Below are 11,786 nucleotides of genomic sequence, written 5' to 3' on the forward strand. Positions count from 1 at the left end.
ACTTGGGTGGTTTTGAGGTTAAGACCAGCAACACGATGCCACTGCGTTTGAGTGTTGGTGACGCACCTTCTGTTGCCCCAAAGCAGATTTGTGTGGGATCAGATCCCTAACAGGTTCACACACGCACGCACTCAAAACACACACACACACGGAGGGGTAAACAGGGTGGGGTAAACTGGTATTAACCTCAGTGGGGTGCAGAGAGAGGGCATTCGTGAGAGATCTGAGAACGGGCTCTCTTCACCTCAGACTAGGAATCATCCTCTCATCATCACTGGGTGGGAGGAGGACCCCCACAGAGACTTTCCAAAACAAAAAGGCCAATCTGAACCCCTATTAATAAAGCAGGACACTCACATTTCGTGCATACCCTTGCCTAATCTCAGGCAGCTGTTATCTCCCTGCAGGAAGTGCTCTTCACTCTGGGCCTGGCTGTGGTGCTGGTGCAGTGCTGATATCAATACGGGAGGGGACAGGACAGGGACCCGGCTACAGCACAGGACGAGGCACCGGGCGATAAGATAGAGTTGTCTCTGTCAGTACCCATCTTTCTTTTCCACTATGTTTCAGTACCCAGAGGGCCCGGCTTCCCCATTCTCCATAAGGCACAGAGACCCTGGTATGGAGAACAGTAGGTCCTAACCTTGGGCAGAGAGAAAGTGATGGGGACCTCCGTCTATAGAACTCTCCTTCTACGCACGGGAGGTTTCAGCGTGTCTGACTACATCCAAAAGTTCACGGTAAGAGACCTGGCTCTCATTGCTTTTAAGTTGAGGTTATACAAGCTAGTTTTATTTTTGTCATTTTATTTAATCAGGTTCGTGGATGAAATGTCTGATGAGATTCAAGACAGACCATTGCTCACACAAGGCTGCCTAATAATAATAGGCATCTATTAAAAGATGCTATACAAAACTAAATGAATTACTGACTAGACTCTAGAACATTTATGTTTTATTCTTTTATTCATAAGGGCCAGGGGTTACATAATATTGAAACACAAATCATCATACATTCAAAGAAAACGATGCATCAGCATCAGTGAACAGAAACGAACAAGCAGCCTCGTGCTCAAAATCACATTAGTGCTCGGTCAGTGAAGCGAGACCAAGTCACATTTACTGTCCCATATCTAACTCCTTTAGTTTTTAGCATTGCCCTTAACACAGCATGGGAGCATGGGGGAATGTTATTTGGAGGTGGTCAGGTGGAAAATAACATTTGGGAGAGGAGTGAGTTATTACAGCTGAGTCTTGCTTTTCTCAATTACCATTTAAGTCCTTGAATTAAGACTTTCTTGTGAAGTAACACTTTTAATTGTATGTTCTTAAATAGTATGTGAAGCGTAGCACTCAGGGTTAGATCATTTGTTCAACAAGCTTGCAGAAAACATGACTTCTTGTAGAAAAAAAGTTGTATTTTTGAAGGTCTGTTTTTATCTATCCATATCAAAATTATCTTCAGGAAAATGATAAACAGTTTGTGTGTGTGTGTGTGTGTGTGTGTGTGTGTGTGTGTGTGTGTGTGTGTGTGTGTGTGTGTGTGTGTGTGTGTGTGTGTGTGTGTGTGTGTGTGTGTGTGTTTGTGTGTTCCTCAGAGGAGGAAGGGGAAGACAATCCTCCTTAGTGAATTTCATCAAATAAAAATAGTGAAACATTAAAAAAAGTTACCCTTTTTAGATAAAACTATACTAAATATATTCACGTCACCAAATAATTAAAACACACTGTTTTGCAATGAAGGTCTACAGTAGCCTCAAAGGCACTCTGTAGAGTAGCACCATGGTGTAGCCAGAGGACAGCTAGTTTCCGTCCTCCTCTGGGTACATTGACTTCATTACAAAACCTAAGAGGCTTGTAGTTCTCACCCCCTTCCATAGATTTACAAAGGAATTATGACAACTTCCGGAGGACGTCCTCCAACCTACCAGAGCTCTTGCAGCTTGAACTGACATGTTGTCCACCCAATCAAAGATCAGAGAATGAATTTAGTACTGAAAGCATAAGCTACAGCTAGCTAGCACTTCAGAGCATACAATGTGGTGAGCAGTTGACTCAAAGAGAGAGAAAGACAATAGTTGAACAGTTGGCTATGACTTTCCAAAACTGTAATTCTCCCAAGTCAAGGTAAGATTATGGCTTTATACATTTATTGCCACTGGTGCCCTCCGGTGTAGCTGCAAAACTGCTTGCTGTTGACTGTACACTGCACTGCATGATTGTAGCAGGTTTAATAACATGTTAGTTCTAGTAGCTACAGTATGTTGACTATGACTTTAACATGGTGACAACGATGTAGGCTGTGTGGGATCATTCCGCCAATTCTGTTGAAAAACATTTCTTAAACGGAAGCAAACGGATCGAAATAGGAATAAACATACCTGAATTTCTCCATTAGAAACTCTCGTTTGCAACTGTTGGACTAATGAATACACCCTAGATTAGCAAGATGCAGGCAAGAGTGGTCAAGGCGGTATTGAATGTGTCAATGTCTGTCACCTCGATTACTCACATTTTTCTCTCGACCTGTGTACCTACAATGTAAACATTAATTCATAGGCGAAGTTGTAGCAACCAAACAATGGGTATAGGGAAAATTAGACTATCATGCACTATCGTAAACCTATCGATGTTATATTGAGCTGGGTGAATGGAATATGAATGACAGTCATTCAATATGCTGTAATAAAAATGTGTCCATGTTCATAAAAAAAAGATTTGTCCTCCCTCATCCTGAACGGCACCAACCGCCACTGGTGTATCAGCATGCTATCTGTTTGTGATCCATAGCTTTAACTCTGGCAGCTGGCTTAAGAACATACACAAGTCCCTACTATCCTCTGGGAAGCTGGACTTGTTGAGTGATTTATGGGCAACATTCTCTTTAAACTGTGCGGGTGCACAGTAGCCCCGAGACTGCCAGGCAAGACCTCTGGGACCCAAGCAGAAGAAATATCAGCCAATGGCGAGAAGCACCACACGAGATTGATCAATTTTCTAGAGCAGTGGTCACCAACCTCTCAATCGCGATCTCCAAGTCACTCCCATTCAATAAAGCCTTGTGTTCCTATTTTTTTTATTTATTCATCTCGGGCCAGCAGCATACCATCCTGCATCCCACTGCTGGCTTGCTTCTGAAGCTAAGCAGGGTTGGTCCTGGTCAGTCCCTGAATTGGAAACCAGATGCTCCTGGAAGTGGTGTTGGAGGGTCAGTAGGGAGCACCCATTCCTCTGGTCTAAAAAAAATATCCCAATGCCCCAGGGCAGTGATTGAGGACATTGCCCTGTGTAAGGTGCTGTCTTTCGGATGGGATGTTAAATGGGTGTCCTGACTCTCTGTGGCCACTAAAGATCCCATGGCTCTTATCATAAGATAATGTTAACCCTGGTGTCCTGGCTAAATTCCCAATCTGGCTCCCATACAATCATGGCCACCTCATCATCCCCAGTTTACAATTGGCTCATTCATCCCCCATCCTGTCCCCTGTAACTATTCCCCAGGTCGTTGCTGTAAATGAGAATGTGTTCTCAGTCAATTTACCTGGTAAAATAAGGGTAAAATAAAAAATATATGTATATGGGTTACGGTTCAGCAGCCCTGCGCCCGGGTAGGCGAACCGTTGCTATTTTGAAAGATTTTATGTGTCTTAATGTACAAACTCTGGCTTCCCGGCGGGCTCAGACAGCAAATCAAGTGTACTATAGGGCTTCCACTGGCCAATCGGATGGCACCGATTACCGTGTCTGCAGTAACATAGCAGGCATCAAATAAAGCTACAGCGAAATTGATACTGTGAGATTTCAAAAAATGTAAAACCATGACTAGAGAGAGACTGCCAACGAATACAGCAAAGAGATGCTGTATTTATAAGTGAGTTGATGTTTAAATTCTTACTCAGCCCTGTCAACACTTTGTAAGTCATGAAATGCGCTTTATTTCTTCCAATTTCCATTTAGCGCTACAACAAAGCATTGCAGCAGTAATCAATGAGTAGGAAAGTGTATCGATAGGCTTGAGTTGTTGTTATTATTAGCTGCTTGGAAAGTGTATCGATAGGCTTGCGTTGTTGTTATTATTAGCTGCTTGGGTCATTTTTAATAGGAATATTTCACATTCTCTGTTCATAAAAGTTAAAAATTTATGCATATGTGCATGAGGCAGAAATAATGTGGTGCGTCTCGAGTTTTGCCATCAGCTGGAAGACGGTGTCCCTTTTTGGTCAGTGTCGGTAGATGAAAGGGAGAGCGGGGGGGGGGGGGGGGGGATGGGGGGGGATGTTGAGAGGCGGACCATCAGTCTGCTGCTCTCTCTCTCCACAGAGACTGACCATAGATGCAGGCACCATCGGCCCAGTAAAGTAAAAATAAAAAGCTAATTAGTTAAATGTATGCCCACTCAGCTGTGACTCACAAGTAATACAACAACGGGTATGCTCATATAGCCTACTTCAAAATTGTAAAAATAATTTAAAAAAATGTCCAGAACAACAATGCATTGACAGGGCAATTCAAGCAAAGCCAATATGCGGTGATAATATATGGTTTACTGCACAAACCTGATTGCCATAGTACTGTTTTTAATAGGTTAATGTTGCATAGGCTAATGTTTTTTTTGTTTTTTTTATCTGAGCGGGAGATCTCACCATGCATTTTGACTCAGAAAGTGATCTTGACACCGAAAAGGTTGGTGACCACTGTTCTAGAGTTTTCCCTGTTAGCACTTTCAACGTTTCCCTTTACTGTTCAATTGTGGTCGAATCAACGCAATATCAGCCACTTTCAATGCAACATATAGAAAAAGAAAGAGAACTATGCAATAATTGTTTTTTTTTAGACAGAATGATTATGTTGCATTGACATGCAGGACTCTACACTGACCGGTGCGCCATAACCAATCAGAGTTGCAGTAGGCCTATATGCAAATAGACCATTGCCATATATGGATCTGTGCCGTTTACTTTGAATTGGTCTGTGTTTACAGCATGAGTGATCATGATTAGATGCGCTTGTTTTGAAATCAAAGAGAGAGCAGCATGTAGCCACGTGTGCCATTTTGTTAATATCCTTTGCTAGTTAGTGAGTTAGATCATTTGTAGTCAGCAATAGGGGAGTGATTGCTTCCTACAAGAGCACAACATGTGTACATTTCTAGACATCTTTGAAAAGTGAGTCAGGTAAAGATTTTTTTTGTTTTGTTTTAAAGGGTCAGTGTTGTATTTTGAGACTTTGGGAAGTTGTATTTTGAGACTTTGGGAAGTCTACTAACTGGCACTTACCATCACTAAGCCTATTTCAACATGACTTTTGTTGAAATGTATTTTAGATACAGTAAATATTACATCAACCTTTCACTAGGATATGCTGTGTGGTATTACTCCCACAGAACCACAAAGGTATTTTAAACTTGTGATTGACATACAATTGAAGTCGGAAGTTTACATACACCTTAGCCAAATACATTTAAACTCTGTTTTTCACAATTCCTGACATTTAATCCTTGTAAAAATTCCCTGTTTTAGGTCAGTTAGGATCACCACTTTATTTTTAAGAATGTAAAATATCAGAATAATAGTAGAGGGAATGATTTATTTCAGCTTTTATTTCTTTCATCACATTCCCAGTGGATCAGACGTTTACATACACTCAATTAGTATTTGGTAGCATTGCCTTTAACTTGGGTCAAACGTTTCGGGTAGCCTTCCACAAGCTTCATAAGTTGGGTGAATTGTGGCCCATTCCTCCTGACAGAGCTGGTTTAACTGAGTCAGGTTTGTAGGCCTCCTTGCTCGCACACGCTTTTTCAGTTCTGCCCACAAATGTTCTATAGGATTGAGGTCAGGGCTTTGTGATGGCCACTCCAATACCTTGACTTTGTTGTCCTTAAGCCATTTTGCCACAACTTTAGAAGTATGCTTGGGGTCATTGTCCATTTGGAAGACCCATTTGCGACCAAGCTTTAACTTCCTGACTGATGTCTTGAGATGTTGCTTCAATATATCCACATAATTTTCCTCCCTCATGATTCCATCTATTTTGTGAAGTGCACCAGTCCCTCCTGCAGGAAAGCACCCCCACAACATGATGCTGCCACCCCCGTGCTTCACGGTTGGAATGGTGTTCTTCGGCTTGCAAGCCTCCCCCTTTTTCCTCCAAACATAACGATGGTCATTATGGCCAAACAGTTCTATTTTTGTTTTATCAGACCAGAGGACATTTCTCCAAAAAGTACGATCTTTGTCCCCATGTGCAGTTACAAACCATAGCCTGGCTTTTTTATGGTGGTTTTAGAGCAGTGGCTTCTTCCTTGCTGAGCGGTCTTTCAGGTTATCGATATAGGACTCGTTTTACTGTGGATATAGATACTTTTGTACCTGTTTCCTCCAGCGCCTTCTCAAGGTCCTTTGCTGTTGTTCTGGGATTGATTTGCACTTTTCGCACCAAAGTACCTTCATCTCTAAGAGACAGAACGCGTCGCCTTCCTGAGCGGTATGACGGCTGCGTGGTCCCATGATGTTTATGGTGTTTATTTAAATTACTTGTGTCATGCACATAGTAGATGTCCTAATCGACTTGCCAAAACTATAGTTTGTTAACAAGACATTTGTGGAGTGGTTGAAAAAGGAGTTTTAATGACTCCAACCTAAGTGTATGTAAACTTCCGACTTCAACTGTACATGTATCATGTTAATGTCAGGGGTCATGGAGAAAGAGGAGAATTAGGTACAGCAAAAACTTTCCATCAATAGCTCTGCAAACAGATCAAAATACTGACTCCTCTGGTCTGCCAAGAGCACTAACTAGACCCACTAGGCACAAACTTTGCCACGCACACTTAGATGCATCAAACACTTCTTCTGATGAATCAGTATACCAGTCAGATACTAATACAAATCCAGAGAATTTCCCATGCACACAATACTGTTAGCAGGACATGCACTCCAGAATGTTCCATGCTGTGTACACTTTAGAGAGGTGCACACCTGTCAGGAAAGATATAATTAGATTTTAATGGGTTTACGGCAAACCTCCCACTGACCTCCACCCCAAATTCTTCTTCACCCCACCTCACAAAATGTGGTCACGTAACATGGAACTGCCCACGTAAACACTAGCTAGCAGAATGGAAACTATGCAGAGGCGTTCAGTCAGACAGTTTTCATATGTTCTCTCTTTTGGTAGACAAAGGGCTTTAATGGTGTAAGGTTAGACAGGGTTAGATGGAGAGGACCGGAAGAAACCCAGAATACCCTCTCCAGTGACCTCACAGGTGTGAAACATTGTTGTGTCAGGGAGGTAGCTTTGGTGTCCCGTTTCCATTTCAGAGGGCAAATACACCAGGTTAACCCTGTTCAATACAAAGAGCCATGGTATTCTTACAGACAGCTTCCGTGTCCAGTTAGTTGGGTGTCCTTTACTTCCTTTGTCTGATGGTCTTCCACTCTGTGATTTTATTAGTGACTACCAGGAGCCATGTTTATTTCACTGCTATTGTTACGGATACTGTTACAGACATTAAATACAAGTAAACATGTGTTATGTAACTCTAGTGGTACCACAGCAGCTGTGCAAATGAAGGAAACTGTCCGTGTGTTTGATGTCTAATGGTTCCTCCCGGCAGGCATGTGCACAGATAGGACTCTACCTTTGCCGAGAACATACTCCCACCCTTTTGGGTGGAAGTATAATTTCCCCAAATGTGTTTAAAATATTTTTTGTTGTTCTGAACCCACTGCCCACAAATCATTGTTAAAGTAGTCGGAATGACAGATTTGGTAATTGATAAGCCCCTAAATTGGAACGCAGTGGCTGTACAGTAACATTCTATACATGACGTCAGAGCTCAGGGTCTCCACTTCACAGCGCTGTATGGGTTTTGACTGACAGTCGTTCTAAACTTGACAGCCGTTCGAAATCACTCAGGATAATTAGGCAACTTTTGAGCATTTGTTGTTGTTTGGATTCAGTCTTGTGTCAGGTGAACTGTTGTGTCCTCACATTTGGTCTGATAATTTACCCATAAGATCCAAAGTGTTCTCGTTCAATTGCTACCATGGCCATGCATATGCTTTTTATAGTTATTTTGTTAGAAAGATTTCAATTTGTCCCTATCCATTAGGCCAGTTTCCACGAGTGTAAAGGGTTAAGCAAAGCAATAAATGTAATAGATCTGTGCTAAATTACTACAGAGTTATTATAGATCAAATATTAAATTACTTTCAGACTAAGGGTTATTTATTTGTGTCATTTAATTTGCCATTAAGATGTGACCATCTATTGCTTTTATATACAGTAACTAAATAATCAAAGTTGCCTAATAATTGCTCAACGAGTCCATGACCATGATTGTAGGGATTTTTTTGGGGGGGAAGGGTGACCTTTTTTTGTTTCAGCACATGCCCCCAAAAGGTCTTCGCACGGCCCTGCTTCCCAGCAACAGTCGGTCTGTAAGGGGATTGTAGGTGCATTCTGGACAGGACCCTCTGCCGAATCGTAGGGACAGGGCATCGACTTTGGTGTTTTTTGAACCTGGGCGATAGGTCTGTGTGAAGTGGAACCTTGTGAAGAAAAGGGCCCACAGGAGAAGTGGACGTATGGATCAAACCTTGTTGGAGCACCTCTTGGATGTAATCATCCATGGCCTGGGTGTCAGCCACCAACAGAGGGTAGATGCGGAGGCGTAGACCCTGCCAGCATGTTGATAGCACAGTCGCAGGGGCGATGAGGAGGAAGACAGGTGGCGCTGGTCTTGTAGAATACCTCCCGCATGTCCTGGTATACCTCCGAGATATTGGGCTGAAGGGCAACCACATGACTCTCAACCGATGTGAACCCTCGGTGACCAGTCTGTGAGTCTCATCCTTGACCTTGAAGCCAAGGGAGGCCAAGGATGATCATGTGAACTGGTGCACTGGTGATGAAGGGGATGTTCTCCTGATGAATGGACTCCACAGTGAGGGTGAGTGGTTGTGTGTGATGGTTCCGGATCCTAGTGGCCGATTATGGAGGGCTTGAACCGGGAAAAGAGACGAGAGTGGGTATGAGATAATGTTAAGAGAGGAGGCAAGGTCTGGTCAATAAAGTTCCCCGTGTCACCAGAATCCACTAACGCTGTAGACACAGTACATGAGGGACAGTCAACTAGTGTGATGGACACCAAAAGAGTTTAGCAGAAAGTGATGAAGATGGAATACTCACTCCTGCCCCAGGAGGTGGAAGATCATGTGACCGTCCCTCTGCTCTTGTGGATCCTGGATTAGGAAGTGCCGGACACCGCTGGAGCTGGTGCCCTCCTTGACCACAATACAGACAGAGACCCAGCTGTCTCGTCCTGCATCGCTCCGCCGCGGTGAGGCGTGTGACCCCTACCTCCATGGGTTCAGGCTCTGATCCACAGTGTTCACGGAGGGAGAGAAGCGATGAGAGTACCAACGTTCCTGAAGTAGGTTATCCAGATGGATGGAAGGTGAGCGCGTACTCTGCAGCCGTCTGGTCCCCCTGCCCCCTCTCTGCCCTCCGGGGGATGATCAAAGATACATTTTAACAGAGCCATGAACCCCTCATATGAATCTAGCTCCTCATCTCCTCTCTCCCAGACGGCCGTGGCAACATTCCAATGCACGTCCAGTCATCAGATAATTAACCGTGGTAACCTAGAACTTCTTGGTGGTGGGGGCTCCCATCTGGTGCGTTAAGTAGAAAGCCACGGCATTTAGATGGGGTGCCGTCATATTTATCCGTGAGGGACAAACGGGCATCGCTGACCTGAGTGGGTTGCTGAATGGGCTGTTGTGCTGGCTCGCTGGGTCGACTGGTTGTAGAGTATCCTCCGCTAGTTGACGGCAATGCCTCGAGACATTGCACACTGCAAAGAACCTCTTCCATAGCCGTCCCTAGTTGTGCCAGCTGTTCATGGTGTTGATGTAGAAGGTATCCCTGCTTGTCGACCGTCTGGGAGATATTCTGTTTTCCTGCTCCTTCCATTGTTGGAGTCAGTATTCTGTAACGGAGATGCTAAGAGTCGAGAAGCAGGTGCAGGTGAAACGTTTAATAAAACAACAAACATGGAACGAGCCAACATGACAGTAGCGTCTACGCATTAAACACAGGATCAATACTGACTGGGGAAGGAACATAGGGGAGTGCCAGATATAGGGGAGGTAATAAGCGAGGTAATGGAGTCCAGGTGTGCCTGATGATGACGTGCAGGTGCGCGTAATGATTGATGCCAGGTGTGTGTAATGATGGATCCCAGGACCGGTGATTAGTATACCGGCGACGTCGAACGCCGGAGGGGAGGAGCGGCAGTAGACGTGACACGGCCCATATTTTAAATGTTGTTGCGGACTTGGTATTAAGGGCCCACCCTACATTACCCATATGTATTGGGTCACATCATCATCGCTGGCCTGATCCCATGTCACCGCAACTCTCATTATCTATTGTTTCCTGTTATTCATTGCAGCTGGCTGCCCCATTTGGGGGAGTAGACATGAATTTATGAGTGCTGCTACTGCCAACGCTTACTTTCTGATATGCTAGGACGCTAGCTAACTAGCCTGCCCTGGGTTATGGGGTGGTAAATAGAGTTGTTATGATGGTTCAGAGCTGCTGAGAGGCACACCCCCAGTCAGACAAACCCCTTGTGGAAAACCACAGCGGAGCCACATTTCTTTTGTGGGCCAGCATCCTACCAGAGATTTCCATTGCATTCCATTGTTACATTTCAGTGGGATGGTTCCTGGCATAGTCTCATTGGGAAGTGCTTTATAAATAAATCACCTAGTTTACATTCTGCCCATTATACTGGGCCTAAGGGACTCAGTCTACTACTTGACGATGTTACAGCTGCATATGGATGGTTCTATGGGCCATCCTCTGCTCTCCGGACCAGGAAACAGGGACCCATCATTTCAGCAAATCATCACTATTCACAGTGCTGGGATAAAGACATATCCTCAGAATGTATGATAACTGAATTAGGAGACAACACGTTTGTCTTCTCAGAAATGGCCTTAACACATATTTACCAAGAGGATTTTGCTTTTCAATTGTTTTCAAGAGCTCATTTGTCAACAGCTGGGCATGTTAGCCTAAAAATATTTTAAGGTCTAGCTTGTTGAATCTTTGAAAAATCACAGATTGCATCAATGAGGTCCATTTGTCATAGAACTGTCTTTTCAATAATAGGTTAAACAACAAACAGTGTTTGCAATTCCTGAATACTTTACTAATAACTGGGAGATAGGAAAGACCCATGCAGTACAAAATGCCAGGATGTTCCAAGAAAACATTCCCATCCAATGGGACAGTAGGGGAGACGGTAGGGAACTGTAGGGGAGACCGGTGTTGTTTGTCACAGTTTTTACTCTTGTGTGTATTTCTCAGCACCAGTATATCTTACAAGACTCTTTTCAACATGAAAAGAAAGACAACGGTCTTGGGTGGTAATAGGGACTCTTTTTATTCTCATATCTTATTCCAACATGAAGTTATAAGCCATCAAACACACTCTGCCCACTTGTGACAACCAGCCCCATCACAGGGTTGGTTGTCATATGGGGTGGGTTGTCACAATGTTTGCTAGTAGCTTATTCTTTTCGTAATAGGAAATAACGCAATATAGCACACAGCTTTCTTTGGTAGAACGATATTCTTAACAGAATTCAGCATTTTGTACCTTGAGAATAACGTATGGCATTTTTTGTATATTTGTGTGTGCATGCGTATGTTTGCACACGCATGTGTACATGTGTGGGTGGGTGAAATAAAAAAGATGTGTGTGAGAGA

The 11,786-nt window shown here is 43.6% G+C and overlaps 1 protein-coding gene across 1 annotated transcript in view; it reads left to right on the forward strand.

The window, feature by feature from the left end:
* The first annotated feature begins 222 nt into the window (after positions 1–222).
* LOC106562001 (myosin light chain kinase 3) overlaps positions 223–11,786 on the forward strand; it is a 33,612-nt gene continuing 22,048 nt past the window's right edge. The window contains exon 1 of the mRNA XM_014126514.3: positions 223–740. Coding sequence (XP_013981989.1) covers positions 663–740 — 78 coding nt within the window. The 5' untranslated portion in view covers positions 223–662. The remainder of the gene's footprint in view (positions 741–11,786) is intronic.

Source organism: Salmo salar, chromosome 11, assembly GCF_965601325.2.
Source record: "Salmo salar chromosome 11, fSalSal1, whole genome shotgun sequence".
Lineage (NCBI taxonomy): Eukaryota > Metazoa > Chordata > Actinopteri > Salmoniformes > Salmonidae > Salmo > Salmo salar.